Below are 13,650 nucleotides of genomic sequence, written 5' to 3'. Positions count from 1 at the left end.
TCCTAGGTTTTGGCCTTTCTAGGGAGTTTTTCCTAGCCACCGTGCTTCTACACCTGCATTACTAGCTGTTTGGGGTTTTAGGCTGGGTTTCTGTACAGCACTTCGAGATATTAGCTGATGTACGAAGGGCTATATAAAATAAAATTGATTGATTGATTGATATTACCTAGCAGTGGTGTACCGCTGACATTATAATTGCAGAAGATCTTTCCTCATGAACATGATTAATTCATGACTCTTGTAATAACCTTTTTTTTTACTATAGAAGATATCCATTTGTTAAATTTTTTTGCTGTTTTAAAGCTAATTTCCTGCAATTCTACACATATTGCCATGGGGCAGAGAAAATCATTTGCAGTTTTACAGCTAATCTCATGCTATTCTAAGGAGAAACCCCAGTGTTACCTAAAAAGCAGCTTCCATAGAGATAGATAGAAGACTAATCTTTATATCTGTGCCATTATAGCATCTGTGAAAGCATTGGCAGCGCCATTGAGTCTACAACCCATAGGAATTCCCACCCAGTTGACTACTTTGACCACCTTAAAATGGCAGAAGCATGGTGGAAGCCATCAATGGCACTGCCCATGCTAAAATTGCCTTTAGGCCACTAGAAGCCTCTATCATTCTCTATGGCAGTTTCGCTGAATGAGGAGACTGAGCATCCCAAAAGGACCTGCCCTATCCTGGCATTTAAGCCCATGCATCACCTAAACAGGTAATTAACACACTTGAAAGGCAATAGTATGGCACTCGTTTTACATAATAATGGACAATAATTAGCATGTTAAACAATGAAATAATATGCATAAACACTAGCGTTTACAATAAACAATTTAAACAACACGAAACGGGAGAAACCAACTAACAAGAGTGGCGCAACCATTACGGCCGCGCAACCTAAAGCTGTAGGAAACCAGTTCAGCAGCCATGGTGAGTAGGCCTAGAGAAGTTGGCGATACTAACCAAAAGAAATACAAACGCTAAATAATTTTTGTATACATTACTACATCAGAGGTAACGTTTTATAAAGTTTGGAGTAGCTAAGTGTTGATGGTGTAGGCTAAGTGGCTTTGCCTAGAGGTTGATGAATGTAGGTTTTTATTTCTGCATGGTGCTTGATGTGGCCTCCAACTACTCTCTGCTAGGGATTTTGTCGGTGATTTGACTAGAGTAGGCCTAATTCTTCCAGAGTAAATCCCTCCAGTGAACTCAGAGAGTGGTTCTGTTTAGCATATATGCCTACTAAGACACAGAGACCATAGCAAACCAGGAACCAGAAAAGTAAAGCTCTGTTAGAGAGAGAAAAACAGGTTGCATTCCAAATGAAACCCTACATAGTACACTACTTTTGACCAGAGCCCTATGCACTAAATTGGGAATAGGTCTGGTCAAAAGTAGTGCAGAGTATAGGGAATATGGTGCTAATAAGCAGCCACGACCTGCTGACACGCTTGGCTCAGTTGAGGGGAGTTAAAGGGACCTGGGTTAAAACAAGCCTGACCATGTAGAACTGTAAACAAACTTAAACACAGTACATGAAGTATCAACATTAGTAGGGTTTTAGGGAAAAGTTCACACACACACACTAATGCTATTAGACATGATATGAGTATTGAGTCAGTGTTTTGTTAAATTGGTGGGTTTGAATGGACATATATGTAAGGTATTAAGGATATGTCCCAAATGGCACCCTATTTCCTACATAGTGCACTACTTTTGACCAGGGCCTGTGCACTATATAGGGAATAGGGTGCTATTTGGGTCAGAACCTTAGTGATAAAGATGAAAGGGGGCCACTTTTAACTCTGTCTCTTTGTGCGCTTTGCTTGCCAACCTCTGTATTAGACCATCAACATCTTTATTACTGTACTCTGAAGTCCTGTGTTGCCAGACAGACTTCTCTTTCCCTAAGGCTCAGGTCTGTATTTCTTCTCTCCCCTAAGGCTCCTAGCTGGCTCCTAGCTGGCTCCTAGCTGGCTCCTAGCTGGCTCCTAACTGGCTCCTAGCTGGCTCCTAGCTGGCTACTAGCTGGCTCCTAGCTGGCTCCTAACTGGCTCCTAGCTGGCTCCTAGCTGGCTCCTAGCTGGCCTGTATTCTGGATTCCCCTTTGGCGTGTTTCAAAGCCCCTGACAGCAGCACAGCTACGCTGTTCCCTCTCTGATCTCTCCCTCTGCTCTCTCCCTCTGCTCTCTCTCTGCTCTCAATTCAATTCAATTCAATTCAATTTAAGGACTTTATTGGCATGGGAAACGTATGTTAACATTGACAAAGCAAGTGAAGTAGATAGTAAACAAAAGTGAAATAAACAATACATATTAACACTAAACATTACACTCAGAAGTTCCAAAAGAATAGACATTTAAAATGTCATATTATGTCTATATACAGTGTTGTAACAATGTGCAAATAGTTAAAGTACAAATGGGAAAATAAATAAACATAAATATGGGTTGTATTTACAATGATGGTTGCCCTTTTCCTGTGGCAACAGGTCACAAATCTTGCAGCTGTGATGGCACACTGTGGTTTTTCACCCAGTAGATAAGGGAGTTGATCAAAATTGGGTTTGTTTTCAAATTCTTTGTGGATCTCTGTAATCTGAGGGAAATATGTGTCTCTAATATGGTCATACATTTGGCAGGAGGTTAAGAAGTGCAGCTCAGTTTCCACCTCATTTTGTGGGCAGTGTGCACATAGCCTGTCTTCTCTTGAGAACCAAGTCTGCCTACAGCAGCCTTTCTCAATAGCAAGGCTATGCTCACTGAGTCTGTACATAGTCAAAGCTTTCCTTAAGTTTGGGTCAGTCACAGTGGTTAATTCTTTCCAATGTGTCAAGTAATTATCTTTTTGTTTTCTCATGATTTGGTTGGGTCTAATTGTGTTGTTGTTGTTGTCCTGGGGCTCTGTGGGGTCTGTTTGTGTTTGTGAACAGAGCCCCAGGACCAGCTTACTTAGGGGACTCTTCTCCAAGTTCATATCTCTGTAGGTGATGGCTTTGTTATGGAAGGTTTGGTAATCGCTTCCTTTTAAGTGGTTATAGAATTTAATGGCTCTTTTCTGGATTTTGATAATTAGCGGGTATCGGCCTAATTCTGCTCTGCATGCATTATTTGGTGTTTTTCGTTGTACACTGAGGATATTTTTGCAGAATTCTGCATGCAGAGTGTCAATTTGGTGTTTGTCCCATTTTGTGAATTCTTGGTTGGTGAGCGGACCACAGACCTCACAACCATAAAGGGCAATGGGTTCTCCCTCTGCTCGCTCCCTCTGCTCTCTCCCTCTGCTCTCTCCCTCTGCTCTCTCCCTCTGCTCTCTCCCTATGCTCTCTCCCTCTGCTCTCTCCCTATGCTCTCTCCCTCTGCTCTCTCCCTCTGATCTCTCCCTCTTCTCTCTCCCTCTTCTCTCTCCCTCTGCTCGCTCCCTCTGCTCTCTCCCTATGCTCTCTCCCTCTGCTCTCTCCCTATGCTCTCTCCCTCTGCTCTCTCCCTCTGATCTCTCCCTCTTCTCTCTCCCTCTGCTCTCTCCCTCTGCTCTCCAGACTACAGGGAGGGAGAAACATCTTTGATCAGCTAGGTAGCTCTCTGTTTGTCTAGCTAGCAGCTAGTAGAACCCAAACCCCTTATCCCTGCCAGTCAGTCAGTGGGGGAAACCATAAGTGTTTTCCACATACCGTTATATATTTAATAGAGCATTTAGTACAAGAATAAGGAACATTGTTAGAGCTATAAAGCCATAGTACTATACTGAGTTAGTGTGTCGTTTGTGACTTTATGTTGGGCTTGATCTGGCATCATATAGGCCAAAGGCCTCCTGTAGCTCAGTTGATAGAGCATGGCGCTTGCAACGCCAGGGTTGTGGGTTCGATTCCCACGGGGGGCCAGTATGAAAAATGTATGCACTCACTAACTGTAAGTCGCTCTGGATAAGAGCGTCTGCTAAATGACAAAAAAAAAAATATATATATATATATATAGTAGAGCTGTAGAACCCAGTCTGGTGGCTGGATCTGTTAGATATATTAGGCTGCAGCGGAGTTGATAGAGCATGGCGCTTGCAACGCCAGGGTTGTGGGTTTGTTTCCCACGGGGGGCCAGTATGAAAATGTATGTACTCACTAACTTTAAGTCGCTCTGGATAAGAGCGTCTGCTAAATGACTAAAATGTAAAATGTCCTCTAGCCGCAACACACACGACAAGACCAGAGCCTGCATTATTTCTACTGTGGCATTCAAACAAAGATTCCTGCCTCCTTGAAAAGTCATCCTTTGTGCCTTTGAAAAAACACCTAGAAGTCCTGCCTCAGCATTGCTATAAAATAAATCATTATTGCTTGTTGGCAGCGCAATGGAAATCTCTGTGGACTTGAATTGTACCTAATATATGGAGCTACCCCAGACTCTGCTATTAGTGGAGAATTAGTAGTGAAAGCTTTTAAAATCCTGGCCAACTAACGTCGCTGTGCCCCATTGTTGAGCTTCAGCTCTACAGTATAAACCATTGAGATTAGGTCTCTGGTCAAACGTAGTGCACTATGTAGGGAATAGGGTGCCATTTGGGACGGAACATACGCAATAGATACAGTGAACAGATCCATGTTGTAAACGGCTTCACTGTCTTAGTAGGCACTCAACTAGATTAACTTACAAGCCATGCAGAGATAAAGAAATGTAAAGCAAAGGGTACAGCATGTCAAATTCAATATCTTAGCCTCAGAAAGAGTGAAATAAATAGTAGGATACAACTTCATAACTCTGCTGTCTACACACAAAAGCTGTCACTTAAGAATGCCCTGACTGTAGGTTTTCACCACAGAACTAGAATTAGTTCTGTTTTTATTTCATTCCAATACCGTTGTTTTTCCTCCATCTTTAGTGTGTACTGTGTTTTTGTGTGACGGCTCACAATCATGACTGACTGAAATTAGCCTTGGAATCCCATCTAGTGGAGGCAAGCTTCCAGCACCCATGATTAGAGCCAAGCCAAGAGAGGTGAGAGGGGAAAGAGGGAGGAGATGAGTGGAGAAGAGAGGAGGGAAGAGGGCAGACTGCAAGGAGCCCTACTGCTCTCCTCCTTCGCTCTCCGCTCCTCCTGTTCTCCTCTCTTCCGCTCTGCTCTGTTCCCTCGCTCACTCTGTCGCACTGTCACCACCACGGGCCAGACACACGTACGCACGCACGCACGTACACACACAGAGACATACACACACACAACACACACACCCCACTGTGTCCTGCGACACACACATAGGCTACTCACACGCACATGTGTGCAAAGACACGCATGCACACATGCATGCATGCACACACACAATACATGCATGCACAAATCCATGTTCCAAAATACATGCTCACATACTCCTAGTAGTCTCTCACAGACACACACACACGTAGTACTATACAGTCTGAAGTGAGGATATTTACCTGAATGTTACAGTACTGCCACTAGGGGGAGTCTGGTAGGCCTCCAGTAATATTCTCTTACAGTAAAAACATAATTCCTCAACATCTAATAAAACTCCTGTTTTCATGTTCAGAGTTTTCCCGGAGAACATTGACGTTTATTTTATTTTTGCAGGACAAAATAAATTAGTTATGAATTCGATTTAGTTAAACAGAACCACTGACAACTGGAAATATAAAACGAGTCTCCTCTTGTTATGAGAGGCAGACAATAATTACTTGTTTTCCAGAGACACATTTAGTGGTTTGGACTATTCTGCAGACGGTGACAGTCAGCTCAGTCAGACAACCCACATTGCTTCATTGTGTCTCACAACAAATTACAAGTCATCAACAGTTGGGAGATTTCCTGCCAAAACTGTGTTATCTATAATGTGAAACAGTATTGTCGTCCCAAATGGCACCCTATTCCCTATATGGGCCCATAGGGCTCTGGTCAAAAGTAGTACAATATGTGCCATTTGGGACATAGCCGGTGTAATTGCTCCATTACACAGTATCTCTTCTTCAGTGTTTTAGAAATCATATTTTTGTGTGGCAATCCATATCATCCTCATTCTCACTCCTACACTTTGTGGTTGTTCAAATGTAGTGCTCTCTTGGCTGTTATGTCTTAAAGAATCGGAGAGCTACAGAGATAATCAGGACCTATTGTTAAGGATGTCCCCCTGAACAGTTCACTGTACTATCAAAAGTTATTTCTGGCCCTTAGACAGACCTCTGTTATGTATACATTAAAATATATCTGACGACTTTCCACAATTTCTAACTTCCACTTTTCCAACTTTTATGTCAAGAAATGCTCAGCTCAGAAAACAGAGATTTGGCCCCTTTTTACCTTCCATGCACTTTATTTAACAATATTTCTTTAAAGTATTCTTTGTTTTTATTCCATACAGAGCCACCATGGAGTTAACCATTGAGTCTTGTAAAAAGGTTAGACCCATCACAGAGACTAAGGCAATAGCAGAAATCTGTTCTCAATATCCGCCAAATTTATGGATTCAGAATCACTTGTGCGTAATGAAATATAGGTTACAGGAGCCAAGAAGACACTTTCACTTCTGACATAATTACCTGATTTGCCAAGGTGTAATTTATGAAAGGCGGCTGACCGACATTTCAGAAGTTTCATGAACCGTTTTAAGGGCATATATCACAGGGAAATGGCAGGAGTTTTATGCTTTCAAAACACCACCTGTCTCCACTCAGCTTCCAATCTCCATAAAGACAGGGGAGTTCTACGCCTCTCAAAACAAGTGGATAAAGTAGAGTGTTTTCTCTCTGACGCTAAAACACAGCTTTACTTTTCTGGGCCCTGGTGTACTCTCCACACATTGAGCTGCGGAGGACATTCCTCAAGTTAACATCCCAATAGAAATATGGGCTCAGGGACCACTCAATATTGTAAAGAGCCTTTCAAACACGGTCCCTCTATAAGAGCTCACACCCAGTCTCTCTGTGAGTACTCGTCAACATTCTTGTAAATCCAGCAGACTGCTTTCCCCAGAACTGGTTTCATACATGCAAACACATACCCTGGTCCTAGATGTGCATGTGCTTAAGCAAACTGGCTAAACACAGATGATGCACACACACGCGCACACACACACACACACACACACACACACACACACACACACACACACACACACACACACACACACAAACCAACACAAAGAGTAGCTCCAGAGGGTAGTGTTACAGAACAGAGAGCCTGGATGCATTTGGACCTGTCTCTCTCTCTCTCTGATTAGAACTGAATGTTGAGACCATAAAGCATCTCCCTTTGTGGTTCTAACGTACGCCTGCGGGAGATCTGGGTTCAAATACTATTCAAAATCATTTCAAATACGTTATCTTTACTTGATTGAGCTTGCCTGGCTTACTGGACCAAAATAATTGTACCAGAACTGCAAATCATGCCCACCTGCCATTCAAGGCAGGCCAAAGCAAATATTCAAAGTATTTGAAAGATTTCAACCCAGGTGGTCTAGTCTGTGGTCTGGTCTGTGGTCTGGACAGTTCTCTAGTAAAGGGAGGGTTCTCTGTTATGCCAACGGAACAAGGTGTTGACTTATTAGGTGAGTGGAGGGAGGGGATGAAAATGACGTGATGCAAGGGATCTATTATATGCACTGTGATTGGGACCACAGCCTGTAGAGCATATGGAAAAACTGGCATTTTCCTTCATTTTTACACAGCTCACCAAATAGACAGAAAAAGCCTGTCCCCTCTCTTTTTTTATGCCAATAAAAAGCACTCAGCTTTTGTTGCTGGATCAGGTTATAAGAAGAGCCAGGAATGTTTCCTGACTACATGACCTGACCAGGACAAACAGCCTAGAGGTTTTCTTGGGCTGACTCCCAAATGGCAAATGACTGGTCAAAAGAAGTGGACTATGTAGGGAATATGGTGCCAAATGGGACGCACACATTGTCAGAAAGTAACGATCAGTACAGCACACTCTAACATATTTCCCATCTCTCTGTGTCCATCTCAGGTTTAGGAAGAAGCCGTCAGAATGAAGACCGAGGCCAAGGGTTTGGGGCGGTCTGTGTCGAGGTCGCTGCAGGGTGAGGGCCGGTCGAGCCGAGAGGTCCTGCTGCTGGCCTACATACTCTTGGGGCTGATCACCATCCACTCCTCCACTGTCCTGGGGAACCTGGAGCTCCAGCTGGACGAGGAACAGCCTGCCGGGACCATCGTAGGGGACATCAGCGCTGGGTTACCTCCTGGCGTCACCGCAAGTCTTTACTTCATATCAGACCACGAGGGCACCGGGGTGGGGAGTGACCTGGACATAGACGAGAGCACGGGCATCATCAAGACAGCCAAGGTGTTGGACCATGAGCTGAGGGACCGGTACAACTTCATTGCAGTGACTATGACAGGCGTGACCATCGAAGTGACCATCATGGTGAATGACATCAATGACCACGCTCCCACGTTCCCCCGGAGGAGAGCGGCGTTCAAGATCCCGGAGATGACAGCAGTGGGAACCAGGTTCCCCCTAGAGCCGGCGGTGGATGGGGACATGGGCCAACTGACTACCCAGGGATACCTCATCAAAGACGGGAACCCCGGCCAGGCTTTCCTCCTGGAGACCCGGAGAGGATCCAACCAGGTTCTCTATCTGGACCTGGTGGTCAACACTCTTCTGGACAGTGAGACCAGACCGTCTTATACGTTATCCCTGGAGGCGTTCGATGGAGGCTCCCCTAAGAGGACTGGTCAGATGGTGCTAGATGTGACGGTTCAGGATATCAACGACAACGCTCCAGTCTTCAACCAGAGTCGCTACCACGCCATTATCTCAGAGAATCTGCAGCCGGGTAGCAACATCCTCCAAGTCTTTGCCTCTGACGCCGACCAGGGAGACAACGGCCTGGTTCTCTACGAGATCAACCGCAGGCAGAGCGACCCGGAGCGCTACTTCGTCATCGACTCACGTACGGGTGTCATCACACTCAACAAGCCGCTGGACTTTGAGATGCGGAGGGTCCACGAGCTGGTGGTCCAGGCGAGGGATAACGCCACACAGCCCGAGGTTACCAATGCCTTCGTCACAATCCACGTCCGGGACTACAATGACAACCAGCCCACCATGACCATCATCTTCCTCAGCGAAGACGGCTCCCCACGGATCTCCGAGGGCGCCCAGCCCGGCCAGTACGTCGCCCGCATCTCCGTCACTGACCCGGACTACGGAGAATACGCCAATGTCAACGTCTCCTTGGAAGGAGGGGACGGGAAGTTTGCCCTGACCACCAAGGACAACATCATCTACCTGATGTGTGTGGACCAGATCCTGGACCGAGAGGAGAGGGACACATACGAACTCAGGGTGATGGCTACAGACGCAGGCACTCCTCCTCTCAGGGCTGAGTCCTCCTTTACGATACAAGTCACTGACGTCAACGACAACCCTCCTCTGTTTGATCAGCAGGAGTACAGACAGGTCATACCTGAAGTGGTGTTCCCAGGGAGCTTCGTATTGCAGGTCACGGCTAGAGACAAAGACCAGGGGCCCAATGGAGACATCACATACAGCCTCCTCCAGGATGGCCAGGCTGGCCAGGATGAGAACCAGGCCCAGTGGTTCACCATTGACCCAGTAACAGGGATCATCACCACACTCTCCCAGCTGGATTACGAGTCGCAGCCCAGGCCGAGTGTGACAGTGGTGGCTACAGACGGAGGGAGGCCTTCCCTGTCCTCCACAGCTCTGGTCCATGTGGTACTGCAGGATATTAACGACAACGAACCTGTGTTTGGTAGCAACTTCTACAACGTATCCATCAAGGAGAACACGGCCGCTGGGTCCTGCATCCTACAGGTAAGACATTGTCTATTCTGTTCTTCTAGTCTGTTCTTCTCGCATTCGAAAGTTTCACATTTTTTAGTTGCGACTACTACAAGTCTTGAAAGACTTATCTCCTGCATTTTGATCATTTGAAGTCCGATATCTGTAACTTGTACATATGCAAGCTGCTAGTATTTTCGTATACGAACTAGGAAATACCAAATGCCAAATGAAGACTACATTGGAAAGAGAACTACCCTTGAGGGTTGAGAGGGGTCTGAAATTCTAAACTCATTTTGAAGGGATATAGAGAGACCAGTACCTAGAGGGTAAATATTACACAGATAGAAAATGGTTTGGTGGATTTTGCTGCTGTATTGTCAGGCATTAAGTGTTATTTTAACGTTCAAGCTGTTTAGATTGGATTGTAGAGGATAAGAGAGTTTAGAGTGGATAAAGTGAAGTGAGGGGGTTTAGGTTGGAGAGAGGCTAAGGATGTGTCCCAAATGGTACCCTATTCCCTATTTATAGTGCACTACATATAGTGCCCTACATAGGTAATAGGGTGCCATTTGGGAAACATACTAAGTGAGGAGTTTACCTGATGTCTGCAGAGCTGGAGGATCTCTTCTCTTCTGGCTGTCCTCTCCTTCACCTCTCCAAGGTTTCCAAGGTAACTGAGACAGTGCAAAGCCCCTCTGACAGCTGAAGACAAAAGAGGTTTTCACTTTATTCACCTAATTCAGCTGCAGGAGGACATGGTAGGGCTTTATCTGAGAAAAATACATTTCACATGTCACACCTCAACAAAAGACACCTTTAAAAAAATGGGCATGGTAGACAAAAAAAGAAACAAACCATTGACAAACCACAGGCCCACCAAATTCACTACAGGGCCTCCAGGCCAGATCCCGCTGCGGGGTCAAAAACGTATTTACGCCTCATTAACAGGTATCGTTTTCTCAGGTTGTTGTTGCATCTGTTATAAGATTCTTTATTTTTTTTGCTTTTTATCAGTGGCTGTTTCTTCCAGACTTCAAAGCTGCTGCTGCAGCAATCAGACACACATACAGTTGAAGTCGGAAGTTTACATACACCTTAGCCAAATACATTTAAACTCAGTTTTTCACAATTTCTGACATTTAATCCTAGTAAAAATTCCCTGTTTTATGTCAGTTAGGATCACCACTTTATTTTAAGAATGTGAAATGTCAGAATAATAGCAGAGAGAATGATTTATTTCAGCTTTTATTTCTTTCATCACATTCCCAGTGGGTCAGAAGTTTACATACACTCAATTAGTATTTGGTAGCATTGCCTTTAAATTGTTTAACTTAGGTCAAACGTTTCGTGTAGCCTTCCACAAGCTTCCCACAATAAGTTGGGTGAATTTTGGCCCATTCCTCTTGACGGAGCTGGTGTAACTGAGTCAGGTTTGTAGGCCTCCTTGCTCGCACGCACTTTTTCAGTTCTGTCCACACATTTTCTATAGGATTGAGGTCAGGGCTTTGTGATGGCCACTCCAATACCTTGACTTTGTTGTCCTTAAGCCATTTTGTCCATTTGGAAGACCCATTTGCGACCAAGCTTTAACTTCCTGACTGATGTCTTGAGATGTTGCTTCAATATATCCACATACATTTCCTTCCTCATGATGCCATCTATTTTGTGAAGTGCACCAGTCCCTCCTGCAGCAAAGCACCCCTACAGCATGATGCTGCCACCCCCATGCTTCACGGTTGGGATGGTGTTCTTTGGCTTGCAAGCCTACCCCTTTATCCTCCAAACATAACGATGGTCATTATGGCCAAAATAGTTCTATTTTTGTTTCATCAGACCAGAGGACATTTCTCCAAAAAGTACGATCTTTGTCCCCATGTGCAGTTGCAAACCGTAGTCTGGCTTTTTTATGGCTGTTTTGGAGCAGTGGCTTCTTCCTTGCTGAGCGGCCTTTCAGGTTATGTCGATATAGGACTCATTTTACTGTGGATATACATACTTTTGTACCTGTTTCCTCCAGCATCTTCACAAGGTCCTTTGCTGTTGTTCTGGGATTGATTTGCACTTTTCGCACCAAAGTACATTCATCTCTAGGAGACACAACGCGTCTCCTTCTTGAGTGGTATGACGGCTGCGTGGTCTCATGGTGTTTATACTTGCGCACTATTGTTTGTACAGATGAACGTGGTACCTTCAGGCGTTTGGAAATTGCTCCCAAGGATGAACCAGACTTGTGGAGGTCTACACATTTTCTTCTGAGGTCTTGGATGATTTATTTTGATTTTCCCATGATGTCAAGCAAAGAGGCACTGAGTTTGGAGGTAGGCCTTGAAATACATCCACAGGTACACCTCCAATTGACTCAAATGATGTCAATTAGCCTATCAGAAGCTTCTAAAGCCATGACATCATTTTCTGGAATTTTCCAAGCTATTTAAAGCACAGTCAACTTAGTGTATGTAAACACTGTAGACCCACTGGAATTGTGATACAGAGAACTATAAGTGAAATAATCTGTCTGTAAACAACTATAGTTTGTTAACAAGAAATTTGTAGAGTGGTTGAAAAATGAGTTTTAATGACTCCAACCTAAGTGTATGTAAACTTTTTCTGGAAGTGGTCCTCTGTAGCTCAGCTGGTAGAGCACGGCGCTTGTAACGCCAAGGTAGTGGGTTCGATCCCCGGGACCACCCATGCACAAAAATGTATGCACGCATGACTGTAAGTCGCTTTGGATAAAAGCGTCTGCTAAATGGCATATTGTTATTATTATTATTAAACTTCCGACTTCAACTGTATATACATATCCTTTTTTAAAACATATTTCCCTGTATTACTTTCCAATCCCCCCACCCCTCCCCTAATTGGAGTAAACTAGTGAACTGTTTCTAGAAACCAGTATTACAGTTAGAGTTTCATTTAATTCCTGTTTCACAAGCATCTGTGTGCCTGAGATGGGGCTGGGGCTGAGACGGCCATGGTTTAGATGAGTTGGGGTTGGTTTAAAGAGAGAGGGGTTGGGGATGGGGTTGAGATGGCCAGGGTTTGGAAGCTCTCCGCTGGGCTGACACAGGGCTGTGCTGACGGGACCTTGGCCCAGTGACTGGAGGCAGGGAAGTGTGGGAGAGAGGGAACTAGAGGGAGAGAGGGGGGATAGAGGGAGGCCCAGTGCTTGACTTGAGCAGGAGCTCACAGCAGCTGAGTACCGGCACCTCACATTTTCTACTGCTTGAGCTCCTGTTCCTCTTATAGAATTTTAGCTCAAAAGTATTGAGGTCCTGCACCTAAAGATAAACAGTACCGGCACCCAACATGAGTACCGGCACCCAACATGAGTACCGGCACCCAACATGAGTACCGGCACCTGTTTCAGTCCAAGTCAAGCACTGGGGATGCCTCACTAAAAGCTGAGACAGAGGCAGTGGTTGTATGGGAGGTCTGTCTCTCAATTATAAATCTATTGGCAGCAAGGATGAGTACAGAGAAATAATGTACTGGTATTGGTTATGGTTAAGAATATTTACGATGTCAAGCACTTCTATGTTATTCCATCATATTTTCCTTTACGTGTTGTTGAGCAGACTGTCTCCTGCTGTCTAGTGCTTCTCTCAGACTGCATCCCAACCCTACATAGTGTACTAACCTATAGGCCCTGGTCAAAAGTAGTACACTATGTAGATGATAGGGTGCTATTTGGGACGTAGCCTCAGTCTCTAACAAACAGCTTGGGTTATAAATCTCATCCCCCTACACCTACCCCATCACCCAACTCCCCCTCACACACACCCCCCACCTCACCAAGCAAACTTCCACTACCTGTCTGTAGAATGCACAGCCCTCTGGGTAGGATGTATACCGCTTGGCTCTCTGGATAGGAAATGC

The 13,650-nt window shown here is 44.9% G+C and overlaps 1 protein-coding gene across 1 annotated transcript in view; it reads left to right on the top strand.

Annotated features, from left to right (window-relative positions):
• Positions 1-7,986: 7,986 nt before the first annotated feature.
• The window catches only part of LOC311101761 (protocadherin-16-like), a gene marked incomplete at its 5' end in the record, with an annotated part of 137,392 nt that continues 131,728 nt past the window's right edge, over positions 7,987-13,650 (top strand). The window contains one exon of the mRNA XM_084142944.1: positions 7,987-9,801. Within this exon, the coding sequence (XP_083999070.1) occupies positions 7,987-9,801 (1,815 nt within the window). The remainder of the gene's footprint in view (positions 9,802-13,650) is intronic.

This window comes from Coregonus lavaretus (assembly GCF_964263955.1).
Source record: "Coregonus lavaretus genome assembly, chromosome: 26".
NCBI classification, from domain to species: domain Eukaryota; kingdom Metazoa; phylum Chordata; class Actinopteri; order Salmoniformes; family Salmonidae; genus Coregonus; species Coregonus lavaretus.
This window is presented reverse-complemented; position numbering and strand designations above follow the sequence as displayed.